The 13,077-nt window shown below is 46.2% G+C and overlaps 1 protein-coding gene across 1 annotated transcript; it reads right to left on the bottom strand.

Moving 5' to 3' along the window:
• Positions 1 to 830: 830 nt before the first annotated feature.
• LOC144953559 (uncharacterized) lies at positions 831 to 12,639 on the bottom strand. The gene is made up of 3 exons (XM_078884128.1): positions 12,593 to 12,639; positions 10,743 to 10,912; positions 831 to 4,174 (listed from the first exon to the last, which is right to left on the bottom strand). Exon 3 carries the CDS (start codon positions 4,144 to 4,146, stop codon positions 2,899 to 2,901), a length of 1,248 nt encoding a protein of 415 aa, XP_078740254.1. The 5' UTR covers positions 4,147 to 4,174; positions 10,743 to 10,912; positions 12,593 to 12,639; the 3' UTR covers positions 831 to 2,898.
• Between the last annotated feature and the right edge of the window lie 438 nt (positions 12,640 to 13,077).

The following is a 13,077-nucleotide window of genomic DNA, read 5'->3' as shown; positions in this document are numbered from 1 at the left end:
TATAGTTTCTGCACACGAATATTATAATTGTATTACGCAACATTTCGATTTAAAGCTTTCGTGACTGCAGGGATTCATCTTCTTGGTTCTTTTGGTAAAGTCACGTAGAAGGGAAATAATAAAATAATAAAACATAATAAAATACAATTCTCACGGCGTTTCGGCCACAACGCAAGCAGCCGTCCTCAGGTGAAGAACAGGGCTGTCAGACGCTGTCTTTCCGATATATATAAAAATAAAAACACGTGGCCTCTACGAGTGTCTCCAAGAACTCACGACAGGTGTGTAGTGACATAAGAAGGGAGGGGCTGCTGGGGGCTCTGGGTTCCCAGGGGGTCCAGACGCTTAAGCCTCTGGGCGCCAGGCGTTGGGTTCCCAGGCGCTTAAGCCTTTTGGCACCGCCAACGGGGGGGGGGGGGGGCTGTGTGCTCTGTCGGATGTCTGGTGGCGCACACGGCCCCACCCCTCGTTGGACTAGGCATAAAAAGGGGAGCCTCCCTAGACGATCGGGGCCAGTTGTAACTCAAGACCCAAGACCCACGACCAGCCATCTGAAGACCCTGGGATGTTGTGAGAGCGAGTGGTGGGACTCTGGAACTCCCGACTCTACGACCTTGTGAGGGCGAGTTCCAGAGCGTAGCCAGAGTAGAGTATCTAGGCTGTGTACCTAGGCTGTAACAGAGTATCAGGACTGTTTGAGTGTTGTATTGTAATAAAGAAGTTACCTCTACAAGTGTCTCCGGAACCCGTTACAGGTGTACAATGTCTCAACAGTCGGGCTTGCTTCAACTGCTGTTCATCAGCAAGGTCCATTTCAAGTCGCAGTTCGACAAAATGTACATATGTAATACAAAATTATAATTTGTGTTCTTGTGGAGAATGTATCTCCTATACATAACTTTTAAGTGGCATGCCTTATAACTGATGAATGATCCGAATATGCTCCCAATTTCAAAGACAATGAGTTGCCTCGGAGTCAGATGCATCCTGATTCACAAAAATACCCTTGGACCCGTATCACAAAAACAACCGCTCTCATGTGAGTTATACGTACAGGTTACCACCAAAACAGATACTTTGTCCTGACATCACATATTCCATGTTTGACATTAATACACAAAATGTTGCATGTACGGTCAGAATCAGACAAGTATTCTTTCAATGATGATTCAAAATAATCGAAAGGCACATTGACAACATTTTATTACTATACTGAAATGTACTGCATCACGTTACGTATTTACAAATTGATCTCTGACTCGATGAGGCATATACGTACAGCACTCTCATTAAATGGAAGCCAAGTAGGAGTACATTCTCTATTTGTTGCAGAGGTTCAAGGTTCAAATTCGACTGGCATATCAATCATTGCCCCCGACTTACAAACTCATATACACATGCAGGCCAGTGAACGCTCACCTCGTGGCACACAGGGGCAGATGCCCATTATGGGCACCCTTCGAGTGTTTAAGATGATATGATACAAAACACTTGAGTCGCTCCTGGTTAGAGATCGACCCAACCCACAGGCCCACAAATACTGGCCACTCTTACACTTTTAATTCTAGATTTGAAGCTTTTGTGACTGCAAAGATTCATATTCTTAGGTTTTTCGGTAAAGTCACGTAGGTAAAAAATAAAAATAAAAAATAAAAATCACGTTTCGGAGGCAACACAAGCCTGTCTTCAGGTGGAACCGTCACAGCACGATAGCTGTATCAAGTAAGAGAAATTCCAAGAAAACAGTCCTTGTATATATGTAGTGGTGATACGCGCTGGCAGGAGGGATCGTGAGGCAGCGCGTGGTGATTGGTTACATCGAGTGGGTGCTCACATCGCGGTCCGCATAGGCTCCGCCCCCTCGGGAGCGGAGGGCTATGTAAGGCGATGTGCGCGGGCACTCGGGGAGTTGGTAACCGGTAAAGACAGAAGCCGGAGGAATAGATAGGCCCTGGGACCCCTAGCCCCGCTGCCCTTGTAAGGGCCGGGGTTCTGAGAGGCTCAGAGGCGAGGCCTTGGGATTCACGATCCGACGCCCTTGTAAGGGCTCGGGCTGTGTAGCCCAGTGGTCGAGACCCGTGGTCTGACAAGAGGGGTCTGATAGCTCCCCGTGGGGAGACCGTAGCCGGAGAGCCTGAGTCGAGGCAGAGATAGGCACGCGTACCCTACGGGAGAGACTGAGTGCGGCCCGAGCCGAGTGCGCGTAGGGGTCTGATAGCTCCCCGTGGGGAGAGCGTAGCCGGAGAGCCTGAGTCGAGGCAGAGTTAGGTGCGCGTACCCCACGGGGGAAGACGGAGTGCGTGGCCGAGTCAGGCACGTGTGACATAGGTGTTATCTCGGTTGGGACTGTTACGTGTGCAACCGTTGTGAATAAAGAGTGCTGCCCCGTTAACTCGTCTCCCGCCATTATTGAAGATATTACATATATACTGGTTGAGGGTGGGAGGAGCCAAGGTAGGCCCTGGATATTATTATTGTGAGGCTGAAGCACGCTGTTAGGAATGAGTAGACTGGTTGAAAAGAGTTGTTAAGGTGAGGCTGATGTAAAGGTGCGTGTAAATGGGACTGAGCCTTTTGTTATGTAGAGGTGGTGAGGCTGAAACCGCTGCCAGGAATTAATCTTTGTTGTGTAGACTGGTTGAACTGGGAGGTTCTAAGAGTTAAGGTGCAGCTGATATAAAGGTTCGTCCTGCTGTCAATGGGACTGAGCCTTTGTTATGTAGATGAAACATCACTTTTGCTACGTTGCTGGGATTAATTCTAGATTTGCCAAATATGTGTGGTAAAACTTAAAGTAGGAAAACACTGCAGTTTGAACCTAGAAATTGAGTGTTCAACTTCACATTCTTTCATTAGAAAGGCCTGTGACAAAGGTGCATCCATAGGAGCGTAATTGTATCAAGCTTGCACATCTACCTGGTCTCCATTTGATTTCGTATTGTCTAAGAAGTCGACCCACACCTCCACTTCCACAAACTGCTGGGAGTTGCCTCGCTCTGCCTCACAGTCAGAATTCTCTTCCTGCTTCACGTTGCACCCATCTATGTTAAGGTCCGATTTTGTAGTTGACTCATCCTCAAATTTTACCTTCACGTCCACGCTCTTCACTGTTACTTCTTCACATTTCACCTTCGCCTCTTCATATTTCATCTTGATACCTTTCAAAGTGTCCAAGCTGGAATTTTCTTCTGGTTCTTGTTTCATGAACAATGGGGTCATTGCAGCACTTTGACTTTCACAAGCTGATTTCAGATTACACTTCTTGTGGATTTTCTGATGCTTGTGTGTTCTCTGGTGTGTATTAAGATTTGATGACTGTGCAAACGCTTTCCCACAAACACTGCACTTGAAGGGTTTCTCTCCTGTGTGTATTCTCTGGTGTGTTTTAAGAGTAGATGAATCTAAAAACACCCTCCTACACAGAGTGCACTTGAAGGGTTTCTTTCCTGTGTGTGTTCTCTGGTGGGTGTGAAGAATTGATGACTGTGCAAACGCCTTCCCGCACTGAATGCACTTGAAGGGTTTCTCTCCTGTGTGTGTTCTCTGGTGTTGTGTAAGAGTAGATGAACCTGAAAATGCCTTCCCACACACACTACACTTGAAGGGTTTCTCTCCTGTGTGTGTTCTATGGTGATGTTTAAGAGTAGATGAACCTGGAAATGCCTTACCACACAAACTGCACTTGAAGGGTTTCTCTCCCGTGTGTGTTCTCTGGTGTCTTTGAAGATGTGGTGACTGTGCAAATGCCTTTCCACACACAGTGCACTTGAAAGGTTTCTCTCCTGTGTGTGTTCTCTGGTGGGTCTGAAGATTTGATGACTGTGCAAACGCCTTCCCACACAGAGTGCACTTAAAAGGTTTCTCTCCTGTGTGTATTCTCTGGTGATTTTTAAGAGTAGATGAATCTGAAAATGCCTTCCCACACACACTGCAAATGAAGGGTTTATATCCTGTGTGTGTTCTCTGGTGGGTCTGAAGAGTTGATGACTGTGCAAACGCCTTCCCACACACAGTGCACTTGAAAGGTTTCTCTCCTGTGTGTGTTCTCTGGTGCAGTGTCAAGTTTCCAGTACGATCCGTGCTGTTTGCATTCTGGACGCATTGTTTCCTTCTTGTACCGAGCTGCACTGAGTGCCTTTGCTCCATCAGGCCAATTCTACAGAACAAGCGTCAGCTGCAGACAGAAAAACATATCCACACCATCTATGTGAGTATTGAGGCAAAGAGGAATGCATATATACACAGTCACACATGACTTACACGTCTATACATATTCATATTTTCATGATATAGTGAAAGAGATTCCCCAATTCATCACATGGGCTGTTAAGGCACACAATGAAAGGCCAAATGGTCATAAACATGCCTGGACACCCTAGTGCAGGGGTCGGCAACCTGCGGCTCCGGAGCCGCATGCGGCTCTTTTGAACCTTGACCGCGGCTCCGGGGCGGATGCTAGCGAGGGGAGGAGGCGCACTGTGACACCTGCTCTGGCGTTGCCGCTGCTGACAGGTCGCCGCTCCGCTCCACACTGCCCGCCCGGTGACAGGCAATAACGTTGCCGTTGCTTTGTCACATGTTTGGAAGAAGTAAAAACCTTCCTGGGCAGCAAAGAGCTCACCTTTGCTGAGCTGGAACAGCCAGAGTGGCTGGAAAAATTACATTTTATGGTAGACATGACAGCACATCTAAACACGCTAAATACAACCCTTCAGGGGAAAGGAGGCACAGCCCTGCACATGCTGGAGGAGGTTTTGGCATTCGAGCGCAAGTTGACAGTGTTTGTCAAAGATTTACAGAGAGGTACACTGTCTCACTTTCCCTCTTTGAGAGAGTTCAAACAAAGTCATGATACGATAAATTTGGAATATTTCAAGTCTGCAATCACCACAATGCAAAGTTCGTTTGGGAAACGATTCTGTGAGTTCAGAGAGGAAAAAACGACATTATCCTTCCCTGTCACTCCCCTGGCGATCGATCCATCCCTATTGAATATGACTGCATTTGCAGGTGTAAGTCAACCTGATCTTGAGATGGAACTGGCCGATATAGCCGACAAAGATATATGGGTGTCCAAGTTCAAATGCTTGACCGCTACTCTTGAGGATGTTGCCCGTCAGAAGGCCATTCTGGCTCAGAATCATAAATGGAGTGATATTGAAAACCTTCCCAAACAGGACAAACTTGTATTCGAAACATGGAATGCCATCCCCAACACTTATATAAACATGAAAAAGTATGCATTTGGAGTCCTGTCGATCTTCGGCTCCACATATGTATGTGAGCAGGTCTTCTCCAACATGAACTATATTAAAAACAAACATCGATCACGCCTCACAGATGACAGCTTGCAAGCCTGTGTGAAAATGAAGGTGACGTCTTACAGCCCTGATGTGCAGACACTGTGCACTGAGGTTCAGGAGCAAAAATCCCATTAACCAGGTAATTTAGCTATTAATTTGCAAAAATATATTTTACATTGTTAAGTGAAAAAGTCCTTTTTTTATTCAGATTGACAGCTGACTGCACGATCCTGTATATAGCAATAAGGTAAGAAACAATATATGCAGTGTTATATTTGTTTTAAATGTTGCAATGGTTTTGCGGCTCCCAGTTTATTTTTTCCTTCGGAAACGGGTCCAAGTGGCTCTTTATGTCTTAAAGGTTGCAGACCCCTGCCCTAGTGTCTTCAAAATGAATGTTTACCAAAAACTCCAAGCACACAATTTCGGTTGTCTAGCTACGACAAGAATATTTATTTAAGAAAAATTAGCTAACATAGCAAAGGCTGTTGCAAATAATACTATTTGTATTATGCAGAAATATATAAATTAATGTTCATTTGCAGCTTAGAGGTGTGAAGCCAGGCTCAGATTAGCTTGAATGCCTGTTTTTTTTTACTAGACCTTGGTAATGGACGAGACCTTGGCAATGGACACTCACAGCTTTGTATGGAGAAAAAGTCCAGGCAGCTTCCACATAGTGTTACAGAGCATAATTAAAGAATGCTGCTAGACTAATTTGAAGTGAAACCAGAGCTGGTCGTGAACACATTAACCAGGTATAGGAGCTCCTCAACCATGTGTAGAACTACCTGATTATTCATGGGGAGCGGAGCAGGTGCAGTGTTGTATGGTATTAAATTCCCAGGGAGGTGTTCTTTGGGTTTTTCGGTAAAGTTATGTGTTCGTTTAAAAAAGACACACACACATGGACTTACACAGAGACATGGACCCACACACATAGAAACCCATCGACTTACACGCATACAAACACATATGGACTCACACACACAGACATCGACATTAGGGACACACATATAGTTTCTGCACACGAACATTATAATTGTAATATTAGGCAACTTATTAGTTTCATAATAGTAAACAATGAAGCAGAGTTGTTATGTGCACACAAACATTATCATTGCAATATTTGTAAACTTATTTGTTTAATAATAGTAAACAATAAACCTCAGTTGTTAGCGAAAGATGCAATAAAATTGTACTTTACATTGGCGTGGTAACGCCTCGTCCCGTGCAGAGCCTGTGGCCTTGCCTAGATTGGCAAGCCGGAGGAGGTGAGACGTTGCCAGGCTGCGGGTTGGGCCGCTACCCCCCCCCCCCCACCATCCCCCCGCCCGAGGCAGAATAATACTATGTAAGCGCTTGAATAATATTTAATTAATATCTAAGGACTTTATAGCAGTAACTGCACGCATTGGGGTGGGGGGTAGAGGACATCACACTGTAAAGAGAAATCGCCAACGTGATGTGTATATTTATTCCATGTGAAATGCGTAAAATAAAATGTCCCCCGTGAGCTGGAGCGAACGCGCATCACTCGGCAGGGTCTGCCCCCCTCAGGCAATTGGCGTGATTTTTCGATTTAAAGCTTTCGTGACTGCAGGGATTCATCTTCTTGGTTTTTTCGGTAAAGTCACGTAGAAGGGAAGTAATAAAATAATAAAAATAAAACATAATAAAATGAAACAATTCTCAGGACGTTTCGGCCACAACGCAAGCAGCCGTCCTCAGGTGAAGAATGAGACAATCCAAGCTAGGAGCTTGCATATAAGCTGGGTTGGGGGTGGGAGAAGAGCGCCTTAACAAAAAGAATGTGCATATCAAGAGGAATTTAGCATATACATGGGAAATGCGCAGGGGGCGGGGGGGCTTCAAAGTCATACCATGCCCACGCACTATGCAGGATCAAGAGCACCAAGGGGGGGTGCAGGGATTAGCATTAACAAAGGAAAGGAATGCCAATGATATGTAGCTGCAGTTACTAAACAACACCGTAGAAAACTAAAGTATAAACTACATACAAAAAACTAAAATATAAACTGCATACTTACTATACTCTACAATAAGCTGAGTTACTAACAGCAAGTAATACATTACAATTCTACGTCGTAAAAGTTATATAATATGCTTCCATCTAAACTTTATATCATAGAGCCCAATGCATATCCGACCATGAACACATTTCCAGTGAACTCAAACACGTACGCCAAGCTCTTAAGGCTAATGGTTACTCCGACTACACAATCCGCAAAGCCATCTCTCCAACCATCAAGAAGGATCCTGTTGAGGAGCCTTTCAAGACCATCACCTTACCCTACATTGCTGGGGTCACAAAAAAGATCTCCAAAATCCTGATTAAACACAAGATCCAGGTCCGATTCAACACAGTACATAAAATCCGTGATCTGGTACCGTCTGTAAAAGATGTGGTTCCAGACATACAGCACCCTGGTGTCTACAAACTAAGTTGCCTCTGTGGTAGCAGTTACATTGGACAAACCAAACGACATGTCTCGGACCGCATCCGTGAACATAAAGCTGACCTGAAACACGGTAGGACAAACACCTCAGCCGTGGCAGATCACTGTTACAACTCAGTGGGCTCACATGACATTGACTTCTCCAAGACAGAGGTTCTCTGCAAGCCACCTGGCTATCATGAGACATTCGTTCATGAGGCGATCCACATATACAAACACAGAGACAATTTTAATCGAGAAGATGGATTCTGGCTTAGCAATCATTGGAAGGACGTAATAAACCATTTTGATACACATTAGGGTAGGTAGAATAATACATAGTGTTATGTTGAAATGTGGTTTATTGCAATACAGTATATAATTTAATGTTGGGTTTATCTATGGCAGTATATAGTACGGTATATGCTCGGTTGATGTAAGAGAATAAAGTTTAGATGGAAGCATATTATATAACTTTTACGACGTAGAATTGTAATGTATTACTTGCTGTTAGTAACTCAGCTTATTGTAGAGTATAGTAAGTATACTGATGGTGCTATGCAGTTTATATTTTAGTTTTTTGTATGTAGTTTATACTTTCGTTTTCTACGGTGTTGTTTAGTAACTGCAGCTACATATCATTGGCATTCCTTTCCTTTGTTAATGCTAATCCCTGCACCCCCCTTGGTGCTCTTGATCCTGCATAGTGCGTGGGCATGGTATGACTTTGAAGCCCCCCCGCCCCCGCGCATTTCCCATGTATATGCTAAATTACTCTTGATATGCACATTCTTTTTGTTAAGGCGCTCTTCTCCCACCCCCAACCCAGCTTATATGTAAGCTCCTAGCTTGGATTGTCTCATTCTTCACCTGAGGACGGCTGCTTGCGTTGTGGCCGAAACGTCGTGAGAATTGTTTCATTTTATTATGTTTTATTTTTATTATTTTATTACTTCCCTTCTACGTGACTTTACCGAAAAAACCAAGAAGAACAATTGGCGTGAGTTGGTACGGTCGATCTGGCGCAATAAGTAAATAATTAAAATAAGAATGCCACTAATTTGTTAATTAAACGACTTAAAAATTTACGGACGTGAAAACGCAATAGCCTTTTCCCACCAGGGTGTGCCGGCTGGCAAATTATTTCCATCTTAAACCCACCGTCCGAAAGCCAAATCCCCCACAAGCGCGAGCGCGTGGAGACTTTTATATAAAAGAATACAAATAAATATGCATTGTCTTCTTAACTGATTGGTTCACACCAGAGATATTTTTCGTTCAAGCATAGTCTCAAACGGTGTTCGACCAGAGGACGCCAAAAGGCGTACAGCACAAAGACAAGCACCATCAGAGTAATGAGAGCTCGGGGTGAGCAGCGACATCATAGGACCTCCTTTGCCAGTACAAAATTGAGAATAGGTTTTCCCCTTTTTTCCTGGCAACAAAACAGGTGTTAAGATGTTCAAACACCAAACTGAAACCTTTTACAAGGCATCATGTGTGCTTGGCCTGGTAAAATAAAAAAACTGTAAAAATATTTAAAAGAAAAAAAGTTTCAAAGTAGTGAGCCAGGTGAAGACAAATTAAAGTTAAGCAGAGAATTAAACCAAATGCAATGAGGCGAGGGCAGGAGGCAAGGCCCCGCATGGCTAGGCCCCGCATTGTAATGTTCCAACCTGGACATCGATTCCATACTCGCTGCTACTCAATTGATATCCCTACGAGAGAGAGAAGGAGCGAGGCTTTACCTGGGTAAACAACTACCACCACAACAACAACCACCACGATGTGAACTTCTCACTTCGGATCTCAGTGAGTGCGCACTAAAATAAATCATTCTGGCTAATGCAGAGCGCATGCCTGAGATACACTGCCGAGATCATCGATGACCTCGCCGCCGAGAAAGTTCAACAGTATCTGACAAGCACAACGTGGTGGCAGCCAGATGCGAACTGCCCATATCCCCCATTTAAAACCCTTGTCGAGCGCGCGCGCGTGCGTGTGAGAGATTTGCTCGCGAGAGTGCGCAGTTCCAACGGCTGGGACAGGAGCACACCATCGCAAGTCTTCTTCCAGAGGAGGAAAAGCTCGCCAGGACGGTGAGGGATGGGGGACAAAGGAGCCTCCGGGACCCCGTGAGACAACCCAAGGATGGGTGGCAGGGATACAGACCGGCATAGGAGATATCACAGACCATGTGACCCAAGTACGTGAGGAGGTAACCCAAGTATGCGGGAAGGTGACCCAAGTAAACGGGAATGTGACCAAGCTGCAGTCCACAGCGGAGATGGTCCAGTCCGAGTTGAGAGGGCTATACTCCATGGTCGGGGGGCTAACCGGGCGAGTGTCTCAATAAGAGGCAGAACTGGAACAAATGCGCACTGGGAGGGGAAGGGGGAGTGGGCAAGGGGCCTCTTATGGAGCCACCGCCCTTCCCCGTGCATGCTATCTATGCGACCAATGGGGGCATCTCGTGAGAGACAGTCGCCAGATCGCCCACGCGAGAGAAGCATCAGGGTTAAACACCAAGACCTCCCTAAAGAGGGGACCACGGAGGGGTGCAATTGACGTGGCCCCAACACAAATAAACTGTCATGATAATGGTGAGCGAGTGACCCCCACGCAGATGCCGACAACAACACCCCAGAATGCGGCGACTGCGGGTGACTGGCTGCGGGAGCTGGTGGCAGGAATAATGGGGTCCATGTCGCTCATGGAAAGGCAGGTGAACAGGCGGCGTACCCGGATTCTGCTGGACACGGGGGCGGTAACGTCACTCGTGAGTGCAACACACTGCAGCGTGGTCGGGGTTGACGTGGGCTGCCTACAGGCCCCGGATCGTGTGCTGCACACTGCAAGTGGAAGTGAGATGGGACTGCTGGGGAGGGTCACCCTTAAGGGTCGCCTCGGACACCAGGTGTGTAACCAGGAGTTATACGTGTCGAGCGTGTTATGTCACAAATGTATTGCAGGTACCGACCTCCTGGAAAATTTGGGGCTCGGCGTGCAGCCCCGCCAGCGATGCGCCACCGTGGATGGGCAGCGGGGAGCGGATTCCTTTCTTGAGAGAAGAGCCCGTGGCCGCTATCCTGGCGTCGGCCGTCACCGTCGGTATTGGTGTTCCAATGGGTTTCCGTTTTTCTCCCAAACCTAAACTCAAAATATATTTGGTGGTGGTCAAACAGTCCAATGCAGGACCCTCCTGAAAAATAATCTTTATTGTTAAATAACAAATTAAATTGGAAAACCCTCAAACACAGTACACTATTTTTATTTTACCAGGTGAGGCCCACTGAGCTGCATAGTTCTTTTTTCAGAATCGACCTGGACACAAATGATAGCTCAACTGAGTGGCTTATAATATGGAAATGTATTGCAGCCAAATTCTCAAAATGCATGTTTCTAAATGTGGAGAAAAATCAATGCCACTACGGGGAGAGAGAGAAGAAAAAAAAATGTAAACTCCAATTATAAATGCGTCAGGGTTGGAATCGAACCCACGACATTCTGCATACCATGTGACAGCACAATATATCACACACACACATTACAATGAACACATTCACTCCCTCTCTCTGTACACTCTGCACGCGTGACTCACTCGCAAGCACTCGCCAAAAGCGCACCTCTCGCTGCTGTCCCCAACTCCTCTCTCCGGTCTGCTCTTGGTGACGTCACCCGCCAGACAGGGGGAGGCGCCGACTCTGAGGGTGACGTCACCACGCGACACGATCGCTCCCCACATTACACATACGGAATACTCGCACACACATGGAGTATACTCACACACGCAGATGACACTCGCACACGTAGATGACACACACACACGCAGAGTACCGTCACGGAGTACACTCACGGAGTATAATCACACTCACGGAGTATACTCACAGACGCAGTATACTCACACACGCAGTATACTCACACACGCAGAGTGCACTCACACAAAGGAGTACACTGACTCACTCAGAGTATTTTTTCTCCGGGTCCTTCGATTTTTCCCTCCACATTTAGAAACATGCATTTAGATTATTTGGCTGCTATAATCTTCCACGTTTAAAGCCATTTCGTTGAGCTATCATCTATGGCCAGGTGGCTTCTGAAAAATATCTAACAGCTCTGTGAGCCTTGGTTGGTAATATAAAAATAGTTGCTCATCGGTCTAAAGGGTGCATCAGCAAAACCAACTCGGCAGAACGCTCCTGAATTAGAGTGCTGAGACTCATTGTGGTAATGTACTCGAGTGTGCACCATGGTGGCTGGGAGATGTTAACTATCTCTCCTGAATTACAGGAGGTGGTGGGTTCGATCCCGACCCCTCCTGTATATTTGGAGTTTGCGTGTCTCTCTCTCTCCCCGTGGTCGCGTGGATTTTCCTCCGGATCCTCAGGGTTTTCCCCTCCACATTTAGAGTCAACATCACCACGCGTTTAGAGTATTTGACCGACAGACATTTCCACACGTTGATAAGCCACTTTGTTGTGGGCAGGTCGCTTCTGAAAAAGAGCGGTATAGCAGCTGAAGTGGGCTTGCCCTTGGTAAGATTAAAAACTGTAGTAATATTTAAAAGAAGCAAAGTTTCAAAGTAGTGAGCCAGATGAAGACAAATTAAACTTAAGCAGAGAATTAAACCAAATGCAATCAGGCGAGGGCAGGAGGCAAGGTCCCGCGTGGCTAGGCCCCGCGTTGTAATGTTCCAACCTGGACATCGATTCCATACTCGCTGCTACTCAATTGATATCTCTACGAGAGAGAAGGAGCGGGGCTCTTCCTGGGTAAACAACAACAACCACCACAACAACAACACCAACCACCACGATGTGAACTTCTCACCTCAGATCTCAGTGAGCGCGCGCGTGCGCGGATCGGCAGCTTCCTGGTGTCTCGTGACGTCACGCGGCAGCCGGAGGTGACATGACGTCACTGGCGGGCCACACCTCCCCCTCGCGTTTCACGCCGATGACGCAATGCAGTGGTGACGTCAGAGAGCGAGGTTAGAGTTTATATAAATCTTGACTTAAAGCTGTCGTGACTGCAGGAATACATTCTATGGGTCTTTCGGTAAAGCCACGGCCTCAGGGCGCCCTCCGATCTTACATTTACATGCAAATACCGTCTCTAGCCCCGCCCACTTACCCTTGGGCTACACCCATCTCAGGCCTATTTCACGTCCTACTTCAGAAGTTCACTCGCTGTATTTTTTACATCTGAAGACGATCGCTTGTGTTGCCATCGAAACGTCGTGATATTTTTATAATTTATTTTTAAAATTATTTTTGTATCTGCTTGGCTTTACCGAAAGACCCATAGAATGCCAT

This window comes from Lampetra fluviatilis, chromosome 78 (genome assembly GCF_964198595.1).
Source record: "Lampetra fluviatilis chromosome 78, kcLamFluv1.1, whole genome shotgun sequence".
NCBI lineage: Eukaryota > Metazoa > Chordata > Hyperoartia > Petromyzontiformes > Petromyzontidae > Lampetra > Lampetra fluviatilis.
This window is presented reverse-complemented; position numbering and strand designations above follow the sequence as displayed.